The 27,015-nt window shown below is 42.1% G+C and overlaps 1 protein-coding gene and 1 long non-coding RNA gene across 6 annotated transcripts; both read right to left on the bottom strand.

The window, feature by feature from the left end:
* Positions 1–70: 70 nt before the first annotated feature.
* On the bottom strand, positions 71–13,430 carry glsl (glutaminase like). 3 transcript variants are annotated; one of them, XM_014125063.2, is made up of 22 exons: positions 13,014–13,429; positions 11,930–12,041; positions 10,533–10,633; positions 9,090–9,157; positions 8,208–8,307; positions 7,800–7,941; positions 7,624–7,690; positions 7,400–7,512; positions 4,555–4,684; positions 4,322–4,386; positions 4,008–4,171; positions 3,739–3,797; positions 3,594–3,638; positions 3,416–3,474; positions 3,166–3,232; positions 2,978–3,028; positions 2,717–2,893; positions 1,577–1,708; positions 1,374–1,466; positions 832–893; positions 561–701; positions 71–292 (listed from the first exon to the last, which is right to left on the bottom strand). In XM_014125063.2, exons 2-22 carry the CDS (start codon positions 11,974–11,976, stop codon positions 196–198), a joined length of 1,980 nt encoding a protein of 659 aa, XP_013980538.1. In that variant the 5' UTR covers positions 11,977–12,041; positions 13,014–13,429; the 3' UTR covers positions 71–195. The 3 variants fall into 3 exon arrangements, with proteins under 3 accessions (XP_013980538.1, XP_013980540.1, XP_013980539.1); XM_014125065.2 differs by lacking the exon at positions 11,930–12,041 and having other exon boundaries at positions 13,014–13,430; XM_014125064.2 differs by lacking the exon at positions 13,014–13,429 and having other exon boundaries at positions 4,322–4,383; positions 11,930–12,162.
* Positions 13,431–14,626: 1,196 nt separating this feature from the next.
* Positions 14,627–17,983, bottom strand: LOC106561295 (uncharacterized). 3 transcript variants are annotated; one of them, XR_006757060.1, is made up of 3 exons: positions 16,597–17,983; positions 16,000–16,120; positions 14,627–15,418 (listed from the first exon to the last, which is right to left on the bottom strand). It is a non-coding gene; the product is annotated as an uncharacterized lncRNA (long non-coding RNA). The 3 variants fall into 3 exon arrangements; XR_001318765.2 differs by having other exon boundaries at positions 16,000–16,721; positions 17,066–17,983; XR_006757059.1 differs by having other exon boundaries at positions 16,000–17,983.
* Positions 17,984–27,015: the final 9,032 nt, after the last annotated feature.

The raw sequence follows: 27,015 nt of genomic DNA, 5'->3' as shown, positions 1-27,015 counted from the left end.
AGTCAATTAATTACATAAATTAACTACCAGGAAAAAGGAAAACAAAACCAAACACCCTAAAGGCTGCACCTGTTTTACAACATAGAAAGTTTATTAACGTATAGGAATTACAACACATTTCCACATGTATTGGAAAATAATTGACAGAAATTTCTGTTTAGCGCCAACCGTTGATCCTGTATGTGCCTTTACTGCTCACAGAATCACTGGCTGCTCTTCATATTTCTTGAGTAGTTGGGCTGCAGGTCCATGGCTGTGTCTCATAGCCTCCTGCATGGGTGTGTTACCCCATCTGTCAAGAAAGAGAACATGCCACAAAAGTGTGAGGTTATAAGTCTGCTGTATAAACTTAAAGCCTCAATAGCCTATGGGAGCTTTCACTCCTTGTGTCCTTTCCCTCATCTGCACTGGTGAAAGAATTGGACAGGTAAAACCAGATTCCTAGTATAGGTCCATCGTGTAGCACTCTAGCTTTCACCTGTCCTGCCTTTTCAGCTCACGGCAGAAGACATAGGAAGGAAGCAATTCAACTATTGAGATGCAGCCTTCTTAGTTTTTACCTGTCCTTGAGGGAGTAGTTGGTGCCTGTGTTCTCCACCAGGAACCGGATGACCTCAGAGTGACCCTCGGAGGCAGCCACATGCAGAGCGGACCTCCCGTCGTAGTCCACGGCATTCACGTCAGCCCCAGACAGGAAGTACCTGGCGAGGGACAGATGATCAAGTGTGTACATTTAGAAGATTATAATGTTTTTAAAAAATAGTGTCTTTTATTTTTTTCTGTTCTAATGTATGCGAGAAAAGACAGACATTCTAGTTAGGGCAACCCTACCTTCGCAAGGATTGTATGTCACCTTTGAAGGCAGCCAGTAAGATGTTCATGATCTGATAACCCTGTCAAATAAGAAGGATGTAGAAAGAAAAAAAGAAAAACACTTTATTTCTCAATATCCCTGGAATAGACCTTGACAGTGAGTTTGATTCATCGTTAAAAGGTCCAATGCAGGCATTTTTATCTCAATATCAAAAAATGTATACGTAACAATTAATTACCTTACTGTGATTGTTTTCAATTAAAATGGTAAAAAATATACAAAAATAGCTTTTTAGCAAAGAGCAATTTCTCAAGCAAGAATTTTGCTAGGACTGGCTGGGAGTGGTCTAACTGGAGATGGGGAAAATGAAAACTAGCTGTTATTGACAGAGAGGTTTGGAACTCTCTTTTTTATTGGTATATTAACAAATCTGCCGTATGGTTACCTCACCATGGAAATGCCAAAGCTCCATCCCACAAAAACAGGCTACATTTCATGCTTTCTTTTCAAACAGCTCTTACAGATGCAAAGTGTTGTGTAGATGGCCTCAAATACTGACCTCAGACTCTGCTTTCCATTGTCTGTATGTAAGCACCTGTCTGAATGGTGTTCGAATGTCAAAACTGTGTAGCTGGAATGTTGATATGAGTTCCTTAAAAACAAACAAAAAATGAAATAAATCAATGAAAAGCAAGGAAAAACAAACCACAATTATGCTATAAAAGGAAATTGTTAATTAGAGAATTGTGATGGTTTCACAACCTCACAGAAGTGCACAGCCTTCCAGCAGTTTCCAAAAGAGTCTAGGTCAGGTGACCAGCACAGCAGGCCTAGAACTCCTGGGACAACTGCCAGCATAACTCCTGATTTACTGGACTTGGCCGGTGCAGACGTCTGCAAAACATAACATTGATTATCATTAACCAATGCTTAACTTAGACTGAAATAGGTACCGGTACTCATTTTGGGTGCCGGTACTGTTTATATTTAGGTGCATGAGTGCCACAATACTTTTGAACTAATATTTGTTAAGAGGTGCAGGAGCTCAAGCAGGAGAACATTTGAGGTGCCGGTACTCAGCTCCGGTAAGCTCCTGCCAATGGGAGGTTTCAAAGCATTAATTCAAATACATAAGTAAGACAAGAAGAAAGTATGAGATTCAATGAATGGCTTAATTTGCTTTACTTGCCCAAAAATGCTCTTTCATCTCACTGCTTCAAGCCTATGACACGTGTAGTGCATTTTCTCATCTAATACTCTCGTGACAGAAGTAAACATAAATGTACAGCAAAGAAAGATACAGCACAAAAACTGAGTAGTGGGACCGGGGAATTTATGTTACCACTACACCAGACCCTAGCACCAAATCAAATTGTATTTGTCACATGCACCGAATACAACAGGTGTAGTAGACCTTACCGTGAAATCCTTACTTACAAGCCCTTAACCAACAATGCAGTTCAAGAAAAATAGTTAATAAAATATTTACAAAATAAACTAAAGTAAAAACTGTAATAAAAAGTAACACAATAAAATAACAATAACGAGGCTATATACAGGGGGTACCCGTACCGAGTCAAAGTGCCGGGGTACAGGTTAGTCGGGGGGGGGGTCAATGTAAATAGTCCGGGTGGTCATTTGATTAATTGTTCAGCAGTCTTATGGCTTGGGGTAAGCTGTTAAGGAGCCTTTTGGACCTAGACTTGGCGCTCTGGTACCGCTTGCCGTGCGGTACCAGATAGAACAGTCTATAACTTGGGTGACTGGAGTCTTTGACAATGTTTTGTGCCTTCCTCTGACAGCGCCTAGTATATAGGTCCTGGATGGCAGGAAGCTTGGCCCCGGTGATGTACCCACCACATGTAATTTCAATGATTGTTTTGAGAATGCAAACAAACCAACCTTAAAATTGAATATTCTGGAGTAGTCATTCATTCCCGCCACTTGCATCATGGAGAGCATACTCTTTGTAGCCGAGGGCGACAGCACCTGGTCACCTGACAGAGGACAGAGTCCACCATTGGCTAACGAGGCTGCCATGGCTGCTCCTGATTCGCACGTGACCTCGGTGGAGGCACACTGACACACAATAAAAATGCATCAGAAACATTTCAATCTATTTCAAAGTATCTAGCTATGGAAATGAAATGGTCAAACATTTACCTGCAGCATTAAATCCAACGTGGCATTTATGTCAACGGTCTCCGGAAAGCACTGCCAAAATTAGATAGTGAACATTTTCAGGGCTAAAACAGTAAAAATAGAGAATTACATCTATCAAGTGTTCACAAATTTTTTTTTTTATTACTACCTATTACTGTATTTTAAAAGTTTGACGTGGAATTACTTACTTTCTTTTCTTGAAGGTAAAAAGATAAGGCATGAAGTCTGATGCTGTCCTTTCTCAAGCTCTGGTAACTGTATGACAGACAGACATGACAGGTCAGCAGGGACAAAAAAAGACACCAATACAAAAAACGTAGCAAATTGCTAAGAATGAGAGATATCAAACTTTGGTAATAATCAATCTATTGTTAACAAGTTAGTTTGTTTGTAAAATATATATAGATATATAAATAAATTCCATAAATTGCTAAATACCTTGTGCAGTTTAAGTTTGCATGTTCCTTATTGCAAAGTCTTTTGACAGCATTCAAGACCTGCGGAGATGACATAAAGATGGCATTGTACTTGTGACTTGAAAGTTTTTTTTATTTTTATTGTAAACATAAACATAACGATTAAAAACATAGTTTTTGTTGCCTTCTGCCTTACTTACAGATTCATACTTTTCCTCCTCCTCTGCACCAAGACTGGCAGCCAACTGCACAAAAACATAAAATTACATATAACATCACTTGAAAATGTATTGGCATTATATTTGAATACAAATAGCCATTGGTGAGGGAGTGTGTGTATATTACCTGTAACAAAGATGCGGTAATAATTGCGCCTGTCTCAATGAGCGGACTGTGAGGAACTCCTGTGTAAAATATTTGTTTTTACATGATTAAAAACCGCATCCCAAGGACTCTATTAACATCACAAGCCATGCATACTTAAATAAAGGTTAAATAAAATAATAATACAAAATACTTTGCTTACTGGATTGCATATAAGTGTACTTCATGGCTCCATGGCTGTAATACCCAAAGTCTTGCAAGCAGATAAGTAGATAAGTGTTTTACTGTACCTTGTTTGGTGAGGGTGAAAGGAGAGTCATATTTTGAGAACTCCTCCATGCCCACATATCTGTGCACGTTGTCCACTCCAAGCTGGTCTATTGCAATGCCATAAACCAGAGGCCAGGATACTTCCCCCAGAACACAGGATTCGGCCCAGTCGCCTAAAGACAGCCTAAAAGACCACAGACAAGGCAGGACAAGAGGATTAACTTCCAAAAAAAGGATTCTCCGATGGTCTTGTTAATCAAATTAAAAGGACTGCTCTATATAGTCCCCAGTGATGTTGATGACATAAAACATAGTGACATTGATTTTACGATACCTCTGACCATCGACCGTACAGACTGAGACTCCCCATTTTGCACTGTCTCTACTATCCTTCTCCTGCTGAGACAAACAATTAGGTTTTTTAGGCATTGTTTTAGCACATACCCACGCCAAGAGAAGTTTTAATTTCCTACAATATCAAAGGTAGCATTTTATTGCATGACTAAAGTAATTTGGGGCATATTCTTGATGCATGGCTTCAAAACACCAGATGAAATTGTACCTTACCTTGACTGAAGACAGCTGTTTACATTTCATGAACAACTTTTGAGTTTCGTCGGTGAAGGTGGCAAAGTCGGGGATGACAAACCTTCCCTGTAGAGCTTTCAGAATGAGGGACACAAAGCCTGTAACACACCTTAGGGGGAAATTCAAATAACACCTTGTTTATCAGAGTCACTTTCATAACGTGATCAAGGAACACAACCAGTTTAATTGGTCTGACTAACAGCTTCTCTAATGTAGTTGATTATATATTTTGGTTCTGTCCATGATTGGACTAATGTATGTATTTTGAACATAAGTGTACGTCTCTATTATCTATATCAGGGGGTATTCAAAGTCAGGGGCAAATTGCAGTGGGGCTGGCAAATAAAACAAAAATCGAATATATACACTGCTCAAAAAAATAAAGGGAACACTAAAATAACACATCCTAGATCTGAATGAATGAAATAATCTTATTAAATACTTTTTTCTTTACATAGTTGAATGTGCTGACAACAAAATCACACAAAAATAATCAATGGAAATCCAATTTATCAACCCATGGAGGTCTGGATTTGGAGTCACACTCAAAATTAAAGTGGAAAACCACACTACAGGCTGATCCAACTTTGATGTAATGTCCTTAAAACAAGTAAAAATGAGGCTCAGTAGTGTGTGTGGCCTCCACGTGCCTGTATGACCTCCCTACAACGCCTGGGCATGCTCCTAATGAGGTGGCGGATGGTCTCCTGAGGGATCTCCTCCCAGACCTGGACTAAAGCATCCGCCAACTCCTGGACAGTCTGTGGTGCAACGTGGCATTGGTGGATGGAGCGAGACATGATGTCCCAGATGTGCTCAATTGGATTCAGGTCTGGGGAACGGGCGGGCCAGTCCATAGCATCAATGCCTTCCTCTTGCAGGAACTGCTGACACACTCCAGCCACATGAGGTCTAGCATTGTCTTGCATTAGGAGGAACCCAGGGTCAACCGCACAAGCATATGGTCTCACAAGGGGTCTGAGGATCTCATCTCGGTACCTAATGGCAGTCAGGCTACCTCTGGCGAGCACATGGAGGGCTGTGCGGCCCCCCAAAGAAATGCCACCCCACACCATGACTGACCCACCGCCAAACCGATCATGCTGGAGGATGTTGCAGGCAGCAGAACGTTCTCCATGGCGTCTCCAGACTGTCACGTCTGCCACATGTGCTCAGTGTGAACCTGCTTTCATCTGTGAAGAGCACAGGGCGCCAGTGGCGAATTTGCCAATCTTGGTGTTCTCTGGCAAATGCCAAACGTCCTGCACGGTGTTGGGCTGTAAGCACAACCCCCACCTGTGGACGTCGGGCCCTCATACCACCCTCATGGAGTCTGTTTCTGACCGTTTGAGCAGACACATGCAAATTTGTGGCCTGCTGGAGGTCATTTTGCAGGGCTCTGGCAGTGTTCCTCCTGCTCCTCCTTGCACAAAGGCGGAGGTAGCGGTCCTGCTGCTGGGTTGTTGCCCTCCTACGGCCTCCTCCACGTCTCCTGAGGTACTGGCCTGTCTCCTGGTAGCGCCTCCATGCTCTGGACACTACGCTGACAGACACAGCAAACCTTGCCACAGCTCGCGTTGATGTGCCATCCTGGATGAGCTGCACTACCTGAGCCACTTGTGTGGGTTGTAGACTACGTCTCATGCTACCACTAGAGTGAAAGCACCGCCAGCATTCAAAAGTGACCAAAACATCAGCCAGGAAGCATAGGAACTGAGAAGTGGTCTGTGGTCACCACCTGCAAAACCACTCCTTTATTGGGGGTGTCTTGCTAATTGCCTATAATTTCCACCTGTTGTTTATTCAATTTGCACAACAGCATGTGAAATTTATTGTCAATCAGTGTTGCTTCCTAAGTGGACAGTTTGATTTCACAGAAGTGACTTGGAGTTACATTGTGTTGTTTAAGTGTTCCCTTTATTTTTTTTGAGCAGTGTATATTTATTTAATTTTTTAAGTGGGGAACCAAATATTAAGAGTACAGATTATTTTATGAGACAATATAGAAACGTTTTTGAGAAAGATCATTTGAAGAAAACATTTTTTATTGACTAAATGTATTTATTGGTTTTCTTAATTTTGATAAGAGATGAAAATATAATGAATTTGTCACGACTTCCGCCGAAGTTGTTCCCTCTCCTTGTTCGGGCAGTGTTCGGCGGTCGACGTCACCGACCTTCTAGCCATCGCTGATCCATTTTTCATTTTCCATTGGTTTTGTCTTGTCTTCCATCACACCTGGTTCCAATCCCATCAATTACATGTTGTGTATTTAACCCTGTTTCCCCTCATGTCCTTGTCGGTGATTGTTTATTGTAAGTGTACGTCTGTACTGGTGTGCGTCGGGTTATGTTACCCACTGATTTTTTATTATTATGTTTTCCGGTGGGTTTTTTGTAAATAAACTGCGCCGTTGGAAACACAGTTATTTCTCTCCTGCGTCTGACTTCTCTGCCGCCAGTTAAACACCCTTACAGAATTTAAAGTTATTTGTTGATGTGAAAATCAAAATGTAATGATTTTAAGGTGGTGTCATTAGATTTGGGGTGGGACAGGGTCGGCAGAATTTCTGATGGGAAAGAAAATGAGTCCCCAGAAATGCTAGCGAAGGAAATGGGGTCCACGCTGAAAAAGTTTAAATTATTTAAACTATTTGCCCAACTCTGCACATACTGTTTTGTTTTAAATTGTGAATGTGAGTTTTGTTGCAATTGGACCCATAGTATCTTAACCAGTGTTAAAAAGGGTTTTTCTGTGTGGAAGAACCATCCTTTTCTGTCACGGTAGGCCAGTAACTATGATTGCAATGCAGTTCTAACCTCACCTCTGAAAGGTGTTCCTGTCTACTGTTCCATCCTCATCCTGCAGTTTCCTCATATGGAAGTAGCAGTCCTTGATTCTGGGGTCAGATCTGTGTAGGCCTGAGCTCCACACTGTCTATGGAGGAAGAGAATTTAGTATACATCTTTTTCTTTGTTTGTCACTAGTTTATATGTGTGGATGCTGCTTCTTGTTCAGGTCTCTCTAGCAATAGCAATTACTAGCTACCTCAAAAAACTGGTTCATGCCGACTCTCTCATCAGAGGCAAAGCTGTCAAAGAGAACATCAGCAGCCCTGGAAGAAAATAATGTATTTCATCCACCACAGGAGGGCATGGTTAAGCAATAAGAACATAACTGGTAAAGATAATGTATGAGTACAGGATCATTTGTGAGATACTCACGCCCTCCTCTTTGAGTGTCCCTGTGTGGTCTCTGTCCTGCCCACACTGAGCCAGGGCTGGGGAGATGTGGTGACAGGCCTCTCCTGCTCTGCCTGGGGCAGAGGGGGCTTCAGAGCTCCATTAATGACCAATGATGGCAGGCCTGTAGAGATAGGTACAAAAGAGTACAAATGAGGTGAGTGGTTGGGTGGTTCGGGTGGGGGTTACAAATGTGAGATTAATACCTTTGATTTTCTATAGACACTATCAGTTTAAGAGATACATAAAATGGACTGTATTGTGTATTTGAGGATTTGACTATGCGGGTTATGCTAAGAAATGCAGACAACTGCATAGTCTCTTGTATTTCCACTTCACATGTGAAGTGGAAACCTACTTTTCTCCTCACACCTTCATCACTATCCTTACCTGTTGATCCAGGGCTCACTAAGTTGACAGGTCTCTGAGACTGGGACTGAAAGGAATTTCTTGGCATGGGACATGGAACATTCCCTGATGAAGCCATATCCTTAGGAAATGAAAAACAACAAACAAACAAATGCACAGACAGATTTTGAGAGAGCAGGAAGAGGCATTCTGCAGTTATAGACTGGTTATAATTGAGTTTAGCCACAAAATAAGCCATTTTACCCTCAATCAAAGCTATAAGACATGATCCATGCCAAACTGTGACAAGGTAAGAATTTCAAAGTCTTAATCAGTGAGTCAACATATAATATCTACATTTTACTATATTCAAATTCACACATATCGGATGGACATTTTGAGCCTCATTTGACTGTCCCCAGACATCCCTTTAATGTTTTCAGTAATCACAGGTTCTCTTTAGTGAAGTAAAGTTTCATTGTTACCTTTACAAGGCAATGTGGGGGCTTCAGCAGTGACAAAGCATGGAGCGATTACTTTTTACTACTACTGGGGTTTCTAAATGGCCTCTGCTTCTGCACCAACATTCACTCTATTTAGAAGCTGAAAAGACATCCATCTACTGTACTTTTTCATGAAAGCGGCACTTCATCCTCCCTTTATTTTACTGTTCAGATTAAAGACTGTAATTTAATTCTGAATAACCTCTGCTTTGATTTATTTCATGCCTTAGCTGGCCACCTTCCAATAAGACCCTGACAATGTAGAAATATTGCTGCTTTGACTTATGACAAAAGTGCGGGTAACTCCCCCACTTTGATCTAGTGAGGTGGGTGTATTAGGGTGACTCAGGGGTGTGTTGTGTGAAAGAGTGATATCGGCATGTTGTTTGTGTGTCAGATTCAGGCAGGACACAGCACGTACCTGGATCTCAGCCCCTTTCACTGGCAAAGGATTCCTCTCTTCATGGGCCTCTGTTATCACGTCATTTTCTAAAGCAAAACAAATTACAAAGAAAAGGACATGAATGACAAAATCAAGGGTTTTTAGTTTAATCCATGTGTAGTTTAATCCAAATTACATTTGTTGGTCTTATCAGCCATGTTTCTAGGGTTCCAAAAAAAGTTTACAAAGCACAGAATAGTCTATTATTATCACAACAAGAGTTTAGGAGAATTTTGTAAGATAGACAATGATAATAGTATCCCAAAATTATGATTAAATGTGCATTGTGTAAAATGTGTAAATGCAAACAGCCTTGAATGTAATTTGATACTATAAAGTTGTTTACTGTCAGAGTCCACTTTAAGATACAAACAGCAGCATTTTCCTGACTCACTATTAGTTCTTGCTCACAGAAGTTGACAATAATAAAAAATAAAACAATATTTCACATCCCGGTCAAGTCACTTTCTGAAATAACTCTCAAAACCACAACATTTTTTTAAAACTTAACCACACCGCACATACCAACAACAGTAGATAAAATGGAAATCTGCACAGGGTTAAATGGTTTTATTTTTTACTTTTACTCTTGAGAAGAGAAGTGAAACACTCATTATGTTACCACACAGACAAGAGCAGTATAAATGCCATTCCCTTCCAAGTATACTGTTTGACATCAGCAATTCTGACATATCTAGTACAATGTCATCATGTCTAAACACAGTGTTTGTGAACATTGGCTATTGCTCATCAAAACGTGAGCAATAAAAACTACACACAAACTTTAAATAAACATATTTGTTGTTTTTGTACTTCAATGCTTGAGTCTTCAGTATCTTGTTTACTGGAGTTGATGTCTACACTGTTTGACTGGAACATTCCAGACAGAGGAATGCAGACAGCATTTCCCCTGAGCCAAGAATGGGGTAAAGAGAGGAGTAGCCTGTCTGAGAACACTATTACAACCATCTGTATAACATGTGGGTTGTGAAAATATCCCTGTCATGCACGCATATAAAGGTTAAATACACTGTTGCATGTTCATTTCTTTAATAAGACAAGTTGTAATAAATACACTCATAGACTTCGACTGGCTTTTGTGTGGCAATTATTTTACTGTTTTGTCAGATAAACAACCAGATCCACATCAACACATCTGGACTTGATTTTGCCTCCTTCTTTCCCTCACATGTTGTCGGCCCTACAACAGTCCACATACTCCGTTTGACTGACCGACGTCTGGTTAGAGTAGATCTTCCTCAGTTTCACCATCCCACTCAGCTCCTTATTATAGCACTTTGAGGCAACACCCACAATAAAAAGTCCCATAGGCCAAAAATCACAGGGGGAAAAAACCCACATCGTTAACATCGCTGAAACAGTCTCATACACACAATTAGACGTTCCTGCAATGTAGCCTACCTCTCACGTCCTCCTCCTTATTTGGCTCCAGTAATTTGTTGCCGTCCAAACCTCCATACCGTTTCCTCCATTTGCGTCTTAGGGAAGGAGTTCTTTGGAAACTGGAAAAACAAAAGATTTCAGAATAGATGGTCATATAACGTTGTACATTTTTGTCAAACAATATAATCTTGGCAACCAAATTACATGGTCTCTCTCAATAGGTAAGACAACAAAGTGTCACAACCAAATGAAACATGGATCAAGTGAAGGACAATGAAAACCCTTGAATAGCACACAGTTTGTGGACCCCAGGAAGAGTAGAAGTGATTGTAACAGAACAGCTAATGGTGATCAAAATAAATATGAAAATCAAATCATACCATTAACTTGGTTCAAAACCAAGTTTTAAACAAATGTTGTGCCTGACTAACCCTGTTCTAAATGCATTAGGTCCTTAGAACTCCACTAAGACAAGTCTAGTCATGATGTGGGGAATAAGTGGAATGTTCGTCTCTATGTAGGGGAGTTATGACATGGTGAGCTATCATCAGCATCTCCACTTAAAGCAGCACCTGGGCTGCAGGTTGTCTTTGGTGTGGGCAGCCTGGACTTCTGTTAACTCCACTGCAATACCACGTCTCATGATAACATTCATGGAACGTGCAGCAAACAAGATGCTCAGATGAGACATGAAAATGTACCAGTTTTCCTATGACTGGCAAATGTATAAATGGTAAATATGTAAGCTATTGGGTCGTTCCACAAAATGGGTGCCTTTTGCATCCCTTCGATATTTGTGATATTTTTTAAAAAGTGCCCTTTAATATAAACCACATGGAGAATCTGAATAAAGAAACATTGAACAGCTAATAGTCAAATCATAGTGAAGGTGAACTGGTTCTCCTCTTTTTGGACATTTTTGGTGTTTTGGGTTGGAAAACTGAACGGGTCGACCATAACATAGATAGACAGGCTACAAATGTTTTAACAATAAAAAAATTTGGTGAAGCTTGGATTTAATTGCCACTCGCTGTTGCGCACAACAATCTTCCATTCCCCCTGTCACAAGGGGATTTAGGGCTGATTTAAGATGAAATCGTCAACCCTGTTAAGGTCAACCCTGTTACTTTCTTTGGCACTTAATACCCACTGGGCACAGACGCCAATTCAACATCTATTTCACGTTGGTTCAACATCATTTCATTCAAATGACTTGGAAACATGTATTTTGACGATTTTGAACATGTGCCTTTATGACAGAATGTTAGAATTAGGTTAATTACGTTAAATCAAACATTTTTGGGAGACCAAGTTCCATTTCTCAAAAGGCACCGAATTGGTTGAAAGACCCTTCTGCCTTTCCTAACATCTGACTATATAGAATCCCAAAGTGGTGAAATATGAGTTATTCTTACCATAGATAAGGATTATCCTCTGTGTCTTGGCTTGGAGTTTTTTCCATTGAGGGATGAGACTTTCACTGGATACTTGGTCCACAATTATTTTGTCAATGTCTTTTGTCAACTTCTGAGACGAATGCAACAGGGTAGCCCATGTAGGGATAAAACACATTTGAGATTCTCCCTGCTCCAGCTCTAAGCTCTGTGTGTGAGTGTGTGTGCTGTGTGTTATGCTGCTTGCTCTGAAGTTTCTGAATGAATGGGAAGAACTGAAAGGGGACCCACTGAGAAAGTGGGTGGGATATCTTAATTCAGAAGGAATTCTGAGCCACTCAACTGCAAGGAAAGGCTGTCATAGGTTTTGTGGGGGGTGGGATGGGTTAACATTATAGAGTTTGAACATGCTGAAACACCTTGAAATTTAAGGGGCACATAAGGACTGCATTACACATTCATAAGCAATCCATAAGCATTTACAAAATGCTTACTTCAGAACCTGCAAGTTTCTGTTAAAGTTATGTCACAGTATGTTATTATACTGCAGCTGTTTATAGGTAGCCTATTTCATAAATTCTTGTGTTGTGTACTGCTCATGAATGTGTTGTGGCTTATGAATGAAGTTATTATGTAGCTGCTCTTCAACTAAAGTGATACAGAACATGTTGAAGTACACTAAACATAACAAGTAAGCATATGTTATCTGGGATAATTGTGTAATTAATTTTCTGAATGTCTTACAAAAAACAAGAAACCATTTAGTTAGTTTGCACTTTAAAATAAATTACCCGAAATGAACTACCCAACTCAAGCAAAATAATTACGAGCAACTTGAATGGAGGCTGATACAGCTGATGCAGTTCATGATTTGAAAACATGCGCAGATAAGGCGCAGAGTTGACACCGAATGAGACAAGTGTTGCAACGTTAGCTGTGTTTACATTTTTTGACCAACTGTGCCTTGAAGTTACAGGAGATTAATCAAAGAATGCAGTGTATTTTCAATAGTCACGGACAACCCCGTTCTCTTTGTTAAACCTGGACACCATTATTTATTATATATTATATTATTATTTATTATCCAAAACCATCTGTCTCTCACCTTCTGTCGGAGACTGTCCCCATCATCACATCAGTTTGAGGGACCTTTTGCAGCAAGAAAATACGCTGGAAAGCATACAATGCCCGAAAAGACAAAAACGGTAGGGCTGTCCTAAAACAAGCACCATGTAGGCTATAGCTTTACTAGCCAGCCAGAGGTTTAGTTAAGATAATTTACTCAAATCATTTTCATGCACAACAACGTACTACTGTACGTTCTAAACATGTTGTGCTCCTCTCCTTTCCGCAAAATTAAACTGTAGGCCTATAGAAGCCGTCGCAGACACCTTCGTCTTCTAGGCAAGTAGCTCGAGACAAGAACAAGGTGGTGACAATTTCATTGCACGCGAAGCCTGAATCTGAACTGAACGCGATTACAGGTGTACACTTTTTTGTATGCGGAACACTGATGGCAAAATAAAGTAATGACTAATTGAGTATTTAGTTGTTGTTTTTTAACCCCCCCCCCCCCCCCACACACACACAAAAAAAGTATGTATTTTACGTAGCTAATGTACAATATGTTCCTTCCTAGTTGTGTCTATAGTGGCAGTAGGTGTCGCTATTGCCACACCGCCAACTGATGTGCAGGCCAATGCGGAGCTTGTTCGGTATCTCTCCAAGGTGCTGGAGTTGAAGAGAAGCGAAGTCGTTTTGGACAAGGTTTGAGAGCTGTGAATGGACATCTCTGGATGCTTCATGATGCATGTTTATATACTGTGTTGCCAATAACAGAACAGTTTCAGGAATTTAAACTAAAATGTTTCATCATGTCCTTATGCCTCTGTAGGGCTCAAGATACTGAGAATATTGTCAAGGTGACACTAACTCCAGAGCAGGGGTTAGACAGGTTAAAGCAAGAGGCTTCTCTATGACATCATGGAGGACTTTTTAGTTCAGGTCGTATGTACCTTTACAGTATTGGCTGATTTTAGACATCTATGGAAAACAGCTCAGATAATATAGTAGCCTACTTTATTAATCCCCAAAGGGGACATTTGTTTGCATCAGCTGATACATACACCAATGAATGCACAATTTGTGACATGCACTATAGTCAAGCATTCTACAAGGATTTTAACTGTATAGGCGTCTGAATTTTTTTCTTTCCCCAAACTGTTGAAAGAACCCTTGTTTACTGAGGCTTCCTCAGAAATAATTTGCTGTCTTATCATCTGTGACATTATTTTTTTGAAGTAAAATATCAATCACAATAAGTCTTGCCTCAGGCATGGTTACTGATATGATTGTTATTGATACTGAAAAAGTTCTCACAAGTTCCCACCTTTTCAGGCCATCTACCTTCAACTCATGAGGTATCTGAGGTATATTTTTTAGCAAATATCTTAGATCATTTAGCCTTTTTTTCATGCTTTTGTTGCCCCTAAAACGTATGTTATGTTTATTTTCTTGGACAGCATGTGGGTATTTATTTCTGTATTGAATTGCTGTAGTTGTGGTAAATGAAATGAGAGATTTTGCAATGGAAATAAAAATGTCAATGATGTCTGTGACTCCACCGGCCCTGTGGTGTGACAGCGGGACAAGGCAGTAAGCCTGAAACCTGTGCTTTTTATCATGCTGTGTGGATGAATGTTTGCTTCCCAGCAGGAATTGCTTCAAAAGTAACCTTTATTTTGAATGACACTTCAACCATTACCAATGTAAATGGTACTTAGCCTAACATAAAATATGCAATACATTTTTCCAAAATGTCCTTTTATGTATGCAGCTGGTTACCAAAAAATGCAGCTGGTTACCAAAAAAGTGGCAGGATGACCACTTTATTGGTTTTTGGTTCCCAGATTGCCCCTGTAATTTTTATAATCTGATTGCATATCCCCATTACAGGTAATCCGTTACTACCCAACCTGCTCAGCTCCAAAGGACCTAAGTAAGGGCCTCCAGCCATGTTGGAAGCGGAGCAGCTTCTCCACGTGCAGGTACCCCATACCCAGGGTCTTCCTCATCATGCTGGGCTCCACTGTGTTCAACACGTCCCCATCAATCTTCTCCCTCTCAAAGGCCTGGCATTACTAGCCCAAGTTGAGCAGTCGCAGGCTGGAGCACACCTGTGCCACACACTAGATTAGAGGGCACCTCTGCTAAGGAGCAGAAGAGTGGGTGCCAAGAGCCACCAGAGTAGGACTGGGAATTGTTCTCCAATGATGAAGAAAGGGTTGGAAGTTTGTGTCTAGCTATTTGTAAATATTGTGGTTTAGGCGGTAGAGGTGGGGGTCTTGCTGCTTTTCTCTGTAAAGCAGGAGGCTCGTTGTCTCATAGTCAAGGTGCTGGTAGAGGTTGATTTCATCACCCTGGATCTTCAGGCTCATGTACATGTAGATTGGCTTCCCCTCCATTTATTTGTGACCCTTTTCAATCAACTCTAATTGAAAACGGTGATATCTGCAGAGGCAGACTAGGTTTTAGTTATTTTGAACATTTACATCTGTCATTTGCCAATTAGGATATTTATGTGCTACAACATCGCTAAAAAGAATGGTGAGGTCACAAACAATGTATGTTCTGATACCACACTACTGGAGTCCCACAGGGATTTGTACTTGGTCCCCTCCATATTTAATTTCAGATTTCTCAAATGCAAGAAGATAGACTCCTATGCAGCATCCTGCATCAATTCTTGCTTCATTAATACTGTATGTTGGCTAAATGGCAAACTCAATTTCTCTAAAACTGAGTTAACCAGTTTAGGCCCTGGCTCTTCAACTGTGCCACACTCACACCGAACCTGAATCGAACTCTTCTTGTACATTATATGGGAAATCAGATTTTTTTTCAAGAGGACCGAGTACAAATCCCTGTGGGACTCCTCTGGGTCTGCTGTAGTGTGGTGTACTGATGCTATTGCTGATCCACACTTAGTAAATTGTCACCCACCATCACGTTCTAAGGTGAGGTATGTGGTCACTCACCAAAGGGAGGTGTAATGTAACAATACTTTTTTCATGCAGAGGGCTGCTGTTTACCTTGAAAGATAAAATGTTCCTGTGGCCCAGCTCATCGATCTCTCCAACCCCTCTGCCAGTGCACTATGCACCTCCTTCATATACATGGGCAGCACCAGAGGAGTGTGTCTGGAGAGGATTCCTGCATAACAACAACACATAATAAGTTCTCGGAGACTAAATCTGCATTCTTTTGGACTCAAATGCAAAGTTCTCACTATTTGTGGTAAAAGGCTATATGACAAACGTATACATATTTGAGGTCACCATACAAATGACCTGCTGTTACATTCAGAGCAGGTTTCAACTAATGATAGATCAGATTTCTTTAAAATGAATTCAAGCCATGAATACCTTTGCTGCTGAAAGGAAAGCCCATTAAGAGCTGCTCCTCATAGGTGCGTGTGATTGTCAGTGTCCAGCCTATGACCTCCTGACAGCCACGGCAGAACGAGTGGCGTTATTTGTTGGATGATGACTGGCAGTGGGTTGGACTCCAAAATAGCCTGAAGACTGATTGGTTGTCCTACTGTATGAGTGATTGTCAAAAAGACCCAGTTTGGAATGGTCCCTAAACTAAGAGGTTGTAGATTCACATCACTTAACTGTGCGACTCACCTTCTCTTCTATAATTTCTGATTATGTAGAAGGCTACAGTGGAGATGGTGACTGGTAGGGACTTTCCTGTGTTTGCTCTCAAACACTGCTCTCTGCTGGCAGAGCAGGAGGTGGACCAGGCCGTGCTTTGGGACGTTGGGGTGGGAGGTGGTAAAAAACATAAACTACATAAGAGCTGCACTTCGTTTCAAGTGGTATTAGTACGTGAGTGGCGAGATTCTTTCATATACTCTCAGTAGAAAAGGCATTGCAAATCAGAACACTTGAAAAAGTCTGATTCGGTTGATAAAAGACAGGTCGTCTATTTGCAAAGTTTACAAACCTACAGTACAGTATTACAATACAGTCCATTTTTAGAAAGATAAAGTATTAAGAGACATTCATTATTTGAACCTCTAACCACTGTGCTAAAATAGCTTCAGGCAGTTGATAATATCACTAGGTATCAAAGGAAAGAAATCCCACTCACTGTGCTTGAGCTGATACTGTCCAAGATTATATTCTTGATGTCCCCAGTGTAATTTGCTAGTGTCCATGTTCATTTTAGCATTCACTGGGCAAAAACAATTGAGGGATTTGGAATGTTCAGGAAGGTTAATCAATGATTAAGCGACTTAACAGATTTCCCTGCTCCATTTCCTTGTAACATTTGAAACTCTAAATACCTGTGTAGCCCTGCACTATAGGTAAACATCACACTCAGCTATCGCAGCAATGCTCTGTGACTCTGTAATGGTATCGAGTTTGACTTATTCCACATTTTGTTGTGTTACAGGTTGGATTCAAAATATATTAAACATATATTAAACATGTTTTTTCTCACCCATCTACACACAATACCCCATAATGACAAAGTGGAAACATGTTTTTAGAAATAAAATATATAGTATAAATATCTAATTTACATAAGTATTCACACCCTTGAGTCAATACTTTGTAGAACTTTGGCAGAGATTACAGCTGTGAGTCTATCTGAGTATGTCTCTAAAAGTTTTCCACACCTGGATTGTGTTTTAGGTTACTGTTCTGCTGAAAGGTGAATTAATCTGACAGTGTCTGGTGGAAAGCAGACTGAGCCAGGTTGTCCTCTAAGATTTTGCCTGTTCTTAGCTCCATTCCGTTTCTGTTTTAACATGAAAAACTCCCCTGTCCTTCACGATTACAAGCATACCCATAACATGATGCAGCCACCACTTTGCTTGAAAATATGGAGAGTGGTACTCAGTATTGTGTTGTATTGTATAATTTCAATATTCCTTCATCTCCAGAACTCTCCAGTCCTCTAGCCTCTTATTAAGTCGCCCTGTCATACAATTTTTTTATTTCACCTTTATTTAACCAGGTAGGCCAGTTGAGAACAAGTTCTCATTTACAACTGCGACCTGGCCAAGATAAAGCAAAGCAGTACGACACAAACAACAACATAGAGCTACACATGGGATAAACAAACGTACAGTCAATAACACAATAGAAAAATCTGTATACAGTGTGTGCAAATTAAGTAAGGAGGTAAGGCAATAAATAGGCCATAGTGGCGAAGTAATTACAATTTAGCAATTATCACTCAAGTGATAGATGTGCAGATGAGGATGTGCAAGTCGAAATACTGGTGTGCAAAAGAGCAGAAAAACTAAAACAAATATAGGATGAGGTAGGTAGTTGGTTGGATGGGCTATTTACAGATGGGCTGTGTACATCTGTAGTGATCGGTAAGCTGCTCTGACAGCTGATGCTTAAAGTTAGTGAGGGAGATATAAGTCGCCAACTTCAGTGATTTTTGCAATTCGTTCCAGTCATTGGTAGCAGAGAACTGGAAGGAAAGGCAGCCAAAGAGGTGTTGGCTTTGGGGATGACCAGTGAAATATACCTACTGGAGTGCCTGCAACGGGTGGGTGTTGCTATGGTGACCAGTGAGCTGAGATAAGGTGGAGCTTTACCTAGCAAAGACTTATAGATGACCTGGAGCCAGTGGGTTTGGCGACTAATATGTAGCGAGGACCAGCCAACGAGAGCATACAGGTTGCAGTGGTGGGTAGTATATGGGGCTTTGCTGACAAAACAGATGGCACTGTGATAGACTGCTTCCAATTTTCGTAAATAAATTATGATGGCAGGAGTGCATAATGCAGGGCAGCCGGGAAGAGTGGGAGCAGGCGTGGCAGTACCGCCACCTGGCGTCCCACCAGGGTGAGCCGGCCGAGATATGGGCGCTGGGCAAGCCGGCTGGGGGTAAACTCCCCACGAACAGGCAGGGGCGTGGGAGCCTGGTGAGCCGGATGAGGCATAGGAGCCTGACGATCCGGCTGAGGCATGAACGCCTGTCGATCCCGCTGCGGCGTGGAAGCTCGATCCGGCGGAGCATGACATGGGATGGGAACCTGCCGAGCCAACTGAGACAAGGAAACCTCTCAAGCCAGCTAGGACGTGGAAGCCCGACGAGCTGGCGTAGGCACCCCTGGTTTCATTGGCGGTGGAATCCAAGCCCGACGTCACCAACAAAACAAGAAAACTCATGGGCCGGCTGGGCGAACAAGACCTGACGATCCGGCTGAAGCCCGACGTGGGATGGGCGCCTTCCGAGCCAACCGGGGCAAGGAAACCTCTCGAGCCAGCTAGGGCGTGGAAGCTGGCTAGGCACCACCGGTTCCATCGGCGGCGACCCAGGACTGATGTCACCACCAACTGGAACAACAGTACTCCCCAATGCTTTGTGTGATGGCTGCTGCATTCTGTAAGGATTGACGCCGGACAGGAGAAGCAGGTACGGGGAGTCTGACATTTATTCGGGAAACGACATAGAACAAGACAGGAACAGCGTCAACACAGTAACACGGACATATGACAAACAATGCAGCCGCGGGGAACAGAGCTGGGGAACTGACAAATATAGGGGAGGTAATAAACAGGTGATTGAGTGAGTCCAATATTGCTGAAGCGCGTGACGAGGGAAGGAAGGTGTGCGTAAATTATGGTGGCAGGAGTGAGTAATGCATGGCAACCTGGCGCCCACGAGCGCCAGGGGTGAAGAGCGGGAGCAGGCTTGACATGGGGTTGGGGTAGCCAGGTGGAAAGCATGGCCAGCCGTAGAGAAATGCTTATTGAAATTGTCGATTATCGTGGATTACTATCAGTGAGCCATCCCATGTAAGTAGCTAAAAACCTGGCAACTGGTCCCAAACTTTACTATTTGACCTTAATGAGCTGCACCACTACTTAGCAGGATGAATTCAACCAATGCAGAGTGCTATGTTAATGCCTGATATCAAGACCTCTGACTGTGAAACATTTTCATTGCTGTTGCTGTCAGGATTGTGTTGTCTGGAAAGCATTGCTGCAACTGAAGGGGGAGATGTGTGTCAGCAATAAGCCTTGAGACAGAACGCTTTGCCCTGTCCAAACAGAGAGCCAAGCAAATTTAACGTGACTAATGCATGACAGGAAAGAGGAGAGCTAGGTGAGTGGAAGAGAGAGATTGACATGGGGTGAGATGAATTTCATATTTTAGTCCTAAAATCATGTGCTGGAACTTTTAAAAAGTTATTCATGTGCGAGAGATATGTTACATCATGCAACGAGTCAGCCTTACATGATGAGTAACCATGCTTGAGATCTACTGCAACTCATAGATTGAAATCTACTACTAGGTAATTTAATGTTTGTTCAGATGCCCCATTCCTTTTTTCCTAATAACCATTGCAAACACATAATGCAAAGACAAATTCTGTCTTTGTGTACTGTTGTATGATATATTCCCCCACTTGGAGGAATCTATATGTAAATATGAAAGAGGACGTCATGGTTTAAGTCTCACGCCAACACAGAATCAATGGTGGCATTAGGGTAGCTCAGCACGTGAAACAAGACTTCCCATGGGGCTACACGTGCAGTATATGATCCTTCAGTTTCTTCATACGGACGTAGCAGTTCTTGATTCTGGGGTCGGATCTGTGTAGGCCTGAGCTCCACACTGTCTAAGGAGAAAGAGAATGTAGTATAAATATATTGTCTGTTTGTCATTGTAGTTTATCTGTGTGGATTCTGCTTCTTGTTCAGGTCTCTCTAGCAATAGCAATTACTAGCTACCTCAAAAAACTGGTTCATGCCGACTCTCTCATCAGAGGCAAAGCTGTCAAAGAGAACATCAGCAGCCCTGGAGGAAGAGAATATATTTCATCCACCACAGGATGGCATGGTTAAGCAATAAGAACATAACTGGTAAAGATAATGTATGAGTACAGGATCATTTTTTAGATATTCACACCTTCCTCTTTGAGTGTCCATGGTCCCTGTCCTGCCCACAGTGAGCCAGGGCTGGGGAGATGTGGTGACAGGCCTCTCCTGCTCTGCCTGGGGCAGAGGGGGCTTCAGAGCTCCATTAATGACCAATGATGGCAGGCCTGTAGAGGTAGGTACAAAAGAGTACAAATGAGGTGAGTGGTTGGGGTGGTTCGGGTGGGGGTTACAAATGTGAGATTAATACCTTTGATTTTCTATAGACACTATCAGTTTAAGAGATAAATAAAATTGAAAGTATTGTGTATTTGAGGATTTGACTATGCTATTTCTTATGCTAAGAAATGCAGACAACTGCATAGTCTCTTGTATTTCCACTTCACATGTGAAGTGGAAACCTACTTTTCTCCTCACACCTTCATCACTATCCTTACCTGTTGATCCAGGGCTCACTAAGTTGACAGGTCTCTGAGACTGGGACTGAAAGGAATTTCTTGGCATGGGACATGGAACATTCCCTGATGAAGCCATATCATTAGGAAATGAAAAACAACAAACAAACAAATGCACAGACAGATTTTGAGAGAGCAGGAAGAGGCATTCTGCAGTTATAGACTGGTTATATTTGAGTTTAGCCACAAAATAAGCCATTTTACCCTCAATCAAAGCTATAAGACATGATCCATGCCAAACTGTGTCAAGGTAAGAATTTCAAAGTCTTAATCAGTGAGTCAACATATAATATCTACATTTTACTATATTCAAATTCACACATATCGGATGGACATTTTGAGCCTCATTTGACTGACCCCAGACATCCCTTTAATGTTTTCAGTAATCACAGGTTCTCTTTAGTGAAGTAAAGTTTAATTGTTACCTTTACAAGGCAATGTGGGGGCTTCAGCAGTGACAAAGCATGGAGCGATTACTTTTTACTACTACTGGGGTTTCTAAATGGCCTCTGCTTCTGCACCAACATTCACTCTATTTAGAAGCTGAAAAGACATCCATCTACTGTACTTTTTCCTGAAAGCGGCACTTCATCCTCCCTTTATTTTACTGTTCAGATTAAAGACTGTAATTTGATTCTGAATAACCTCTGCTTTGATTTATTTCATGCCTTAGCTGGCCACCTTCCAATAAGACCCTGACAATGTAGAAATATTGCTGCTTAGGCCTTTATGACAAAAGTGCTGGGTAACTCTCCCACTTCGATCTACATTTACATTACATTTAAGTCATTTAGCAGACGCTCTTATCCAGAGCGACTTACAAATTGGTGCATTCACCTTATGATATCCAGTGGAACAACCACTTTACAATAGTGCATCTAAATCTTTTAAGGGGGGGTTAGAAGGATTACTTTATCCTATCCTAGGTATTCCTTAAAGAGGTGGGGTTTCAGGTGTCTCCGGAAGGTGGTGATTGACTCCGCTGTCCTGGCGTCGTGAGGGAGCTTGTTCCACCATTGGGGTGCCAGAGCAGCGAACAGTTTTGACTGGGCTGAGCGGGAACTGTGCTTCCTCAGAGGTAGGGGGGCCAGCAGGCCAGAGGTGGATGAACGCAGTGCCCTTGTTTGGGTGTAGGGCCTGATCAGAGCCTGAAGGTATGGAGGTGCCGTTCCCTTCACAGCTCCGTAGGCAATCACCATGGTCTTGTAGCGGATGCGAGCTTCAACTGGAAGCCAGTGGAGAGAGCGGAGGAGCGGGGTGACGTGAGAGAACTTGGGAAGGTTGAACACCAGACGGGCTGCGGCGTTCTGGATGAGTTGTAGGGGTTTAATGGCACAGGCAGGGAGCCCAGCCAACAGCGAGTTGCAGTAATCCAGACGGGAGATGACAAGTGCCTGGATTAGGACCTGCGCCGCTTCCTGTGTGAGGCAGGGTCGTACTCTGCGAATGTTGTAGAGCATGAACCTACAGGATCGGGTCACCGCCTTGATGTTAGTGGAGAACGACAGGGTGTTGTCCAGGATCACGCCAAGGTTCTTAGCACTCTGGGAGGAGGACACAAGGGAGTTGTCAACCGTGATGGTGAGATCATGGAACGGGCAGTCCTTCCCCGGGAGGAAGAGCAGCTCCGTCTTGCCGAGGTTCAGCTTGAGCTGGTGATCCGTCATCCACACTGATATGTCTGACAGACATGCAGAGATGCGATTCGCCGCCTGGTTATCAGAAGGGGGAAAGGAGAAGATTAATAGTGTGTCGTCTGCATAGCAATGATAGGAGAGACCATGTGAGGATATGACAGAGCCAAGTGACTTGGTGTATAGCGAGAATAGGAGAGGGCCTAGAACAGAGCCCTGGGGGGCACCAGTGGTGAGAGCGCATGGTGCGGAGACAGATTCTCGCCACGCCACCTGGTAGGAGCGACCTGTCAGGTAGGACGCAATCCAAGCGTGGGCCGCGCCGGAGATGCCCAACTCGGAGAGGGTTCTAGGGATCTAGTGAGGTGGGTGTGTTGGAGTGACGCAGGGGTGTGTTGTGTGAAAGAGTGATATCGGCGTGTTGTTTGTGTGTCAGATTCAGGCAGGACACAGCACGTAACTTGCTCTCCTCTCTTCATGGGCCTCTGTCATCACGCCATTCTCTAAAGGAAAGGATCTGAATGACAAAATCCGGCTTTTTAGTTTAATTTAGTCTTTTCATCTTTATGTGGATTTTTTTTTCAAATTCTGACTACGAATGTAATTTGTTGGTCTATCAGCCATGTTTTTATGGTTCCAAAAAAAGTTTGCACAACACAGAATAGTCTATTATTATCACAACAAGATTTGAGGAGACTTTTGTAACAAAGACGATGATAATAGTATCCCAACATTATGATTAGATGTGCATTGTGTAAAATGTCTACATTCAAACAGCCCTGAAAGTCATGTGACGCTATAAAGTTGTTTACTGTCAGAGTCAACTTTCAGATACAAACAGCAGCATTTTCCTGACTCACTATTAGTTCTTGCTTACAGAAGTTGAAAATATAAAAAATAAAACAATACTTCACTTCCCTGTCTGAAATAACTCCCAACCCACCCCCCAAAACCCCAGAACCACACTCCCCATACAAACACCAGTAGATTCCATGGTAAATCTGCACAGGGTTTAATGGTTTTATTTTTTACTTTTACTCTTGAGAAGAGAAGTGAAACACTCATTGTTACCACACAGACAAGAGCAGTATACATGCGATTCCCTTCCAAGTATACTGTTTGACATCAGCAATTCTGACCTATCTAGTACAATTCATGTCTTAACACAGCGTTTGTGAACATTCGCTGGACATTGGCTAATGCTCATCGAAAAGTGAGCAACAAAAACTACACACAACCTTTGAATAAACATATTTGTAGTTTTTGTACTTCAATGCTTGAGTCTTCAGTATCTTGTTTGCTGGAGTTGATGTCTACACTGTTTGACTGGAACATTCCAGACAGAGGAATGCAGACAGCATTTCCCCTGAGCCAAGAATGGGGTAAAGAGAGGAGTAGCCTGTCTGAGAACACTATTACAACCATCTGTATAACACGTGGGTTGTGAAAATATCCCTGTCATGCACGCATATAAAGGTTAAATACACTGTTGCATGTTCATTTCTTTAATAAGACAAGTTCTAATAAATACACTCATGGACTTCGACTGGCTTTTGTGTGGCAATTATTTTACTGTTTTGTCAGATAAACAACCAGATCCACATCAACTCATCTGGACTTGATTTTGCCTCCTTCTTTCCCTCACATGTTGTCGGCCCTACAACAGTCCACATGCTCTGCTCTGTTCACCCAAATCCATCCTCATTGTTTAACCAGGACACCATTATTTCAGGTGTAAAATGTTTGCTAACCTTCATCAGAGACTGTCCCCACATTACATGAGTTTGAGGGACATTATGCAGCGAGAAAAAATGACTCTGGAAAGCATAAAATGCCCAAAAAGTACAAAACTGTAAGGCTGTGCAAAAACAAGCACCGTGTTGGCTATAGCTTTGCAAGCCAGAGAAGTTTGGTTATGTTAATTGAATAAAATAATTGTCATGCAGACACATGGCTACTTACTAACACATACGTTCTAAACATTTTGTGCCCCTCTCCTTTCTTCAGAATAAAACTGTAGGCCTACAGAAGCCCATCTTCTAGGTAGCTCGAGACAAGACGGAGTGGTGACAATTTCAGTGCACGTGAAGCCTGGATCTGAACAGAACGCGCTTACAGCTGCACACATCGTGTATGAGCCAAACTAATGGCAAAAGAAGTTCCGCTAGTAAAGACTGAGTATTTTGTATATAGATACTGTATAAAACTAGATGGTAACTTTACAAGTGAAGTTGGTGGGGCTAGCTAAAGCTCTTTAAACGTTTGTGATAGTGAAAGTGTAAGAATGTCATTTTTATTTCCCATTAAAAGTCAGTAGATTTGGTCAGAAGTTGTGGTAGTAGTGGTCAGTAGTTATGTGGTTAAGTAGTTGTGGTCAAATGTTGTTTGGATATGATTAGTAGTTAAATATGTGATCAGAAGTTGTGTGGTTGGGGTCAATAGATATGGTCAGAAGTTGTGTGGTTGGGGTCAATAGATTTGGTCAGAAGTTGTGGTAGTAGGGGTCAGTAGTTATGTGGTTAAGTAGTTGTGGTCAAATGTTGTTTGGATATGATTAGTAGATAAATATGTGATCAGAAGTTGTGTAGTCAGAAGTTGTGCGGTTGCGGTCAGAGGTTATGTGGTTGAGGTATGTAATTATGTGGTTGTGTTCAGAAGTTGTGCGGTTGAGGTCAGAAGTTGCGTGGTTGCTGTCAGAAGTTGTGCAGTTGTGGTATATAATTGTGTGGTTGTGGATACTAGATGTGGTCAGAAGTCGTGCAGTTGAGGTCAGAAGTTGTGGTGAGTAGTTACTGTATGTGGTTCAGTAGTTGTGGTCAGTAGTAGTTTGGATATGGTCAGTAGTTAAATGTGTGATCAGAAGTTGTGTGGTTGTGGTATATAATTGTGTGGTTGTCACTAGATATGGTAAGCAGTTGTGTGGTTGCTGTCAGAAGATGTGTAGAAGATGTGTAGTTGTGGTATGTAATAGTGTTAGTGGCCAAAACGGCAGCTGTTTGGGAGAGTTTGAAAAACATTCTGCGCACAGCTATGAATAGCAGAGAAGTAAACAAATATCCCATACCCTCTAACTTTTTGTCTAACATGTCAAAAATGTTATAAAATGATTTACATTTTAATGAGGGAAATAAGTATTTGACCCCTCTGCAAAACATGACTTAGTACTTGGTGGCAAAACCCTTGTTGGCAATCACAGAGGTCAGACGCTTCTTGTAGTTGGCCACCAGGATTGCACACATCTCAGGAGGGATTTTGTCCCACTCCTCTTTGCAGATCTTCTCCAAGTCATTAAGGTTTCGAGGCTGACGTTTGGCAACTCGAACCTTCAGCTCCCTCCACAGATGTTCTATGGGATTAATTAAGGTCTGGAGACTGGCTAGGCCACTCCAGGACCTTAATGTGCTTCTTCTTGAGCCACTTCTTTGTTGCCTTGGCCATGTTTTTGGGTCATTGTAATGCTGGAATACCCATCCACGACCCATTTTCAATTCCCTGGATGAGGGAAGGAGGTTCTCACCCAAGATTTGACGGTACATGGCCCCGTCCATCGTCCCTTTGATGCGGTGAAGTTGTCCTGTCCCATTAGCAGAAAATCACCCCCAAAGCATAATGTTTCCACCTCCATGTTTGACGGTGGAGATGGTATTCTTGGGGTCATAGGCAGCATTCCTCCTCCTCCAAACACGGCGAGTTGAGTTGATGTCAAAGAGCTCCATTTTGGTCTCATCTGACCACAACACTTTTACCAGTTGTCCTCTGAGTAATTCAGATGTTCATTGGCAAACTTCAGACGGGCAGGGATATGTATTCTTGAGCAGGGGGACCTCGCGGGTGCTGCAGGATTTCAGTCCTTCACGGCATAGTGTGTTACCAATTGTTTTCTTGGTGACTATGGTCCCAGCTGCCTTGAGATCATTGACAAGATCCTCCCGTGTAGTTCTGGGCTGATTCCTCACCGTTCTCATGATCATTGCAACTCCACGAGGTGAGATCTTGCATGGAGCCCCAGGCCGAGGGATATTGACAGTTCTTTTGTGTTTCTTCCATTTGCGAATAATCGCACCAAATGTTGTCACCTTCTCACCAAGCTGCTTGGCGAT

This window comes from Salmo salar, chromosome ssa10, assembly GCF_905237065.1.
Source record: "Salmo salar chromosome ssa10, Ssal_v3.1, whole genome shotgun sequence".
NCBI classification, from domain to species: domain Eukaryota; kingdom Metazoa; phylum Chordata; class Actinopteri; order Salmoniformes; family Salmonidae; genus Salmo; species Salmo salar.
This window is presented reverse-complemented; position numbering and strand designations above follow the sequence as displayed.

Bases quoted from the DNA above. Each gene is read 5' to 3' on its own strand.
- glsl (XM_014125063.2), bottom strand. From the start codon at position 11,976: ATGGAAAAAACTCCAAGCCAAGACACAGAGGATAATCCTTATCTATG. The intron at 7,942-8,207 runs GTAAGGATAGTG...CTATCTCTACAG, and splicing joins AGTGAGCCCTGGATCAACAG to GCCTGCCATCATTGGTCATT. The intron at 702-831 runs GTAGGGTTGCCC...GTCCCTCGCCAG, and splicing joins GACATACAATCCTTGCGAAG to GTACTTCCTGTCTGGGGCTG.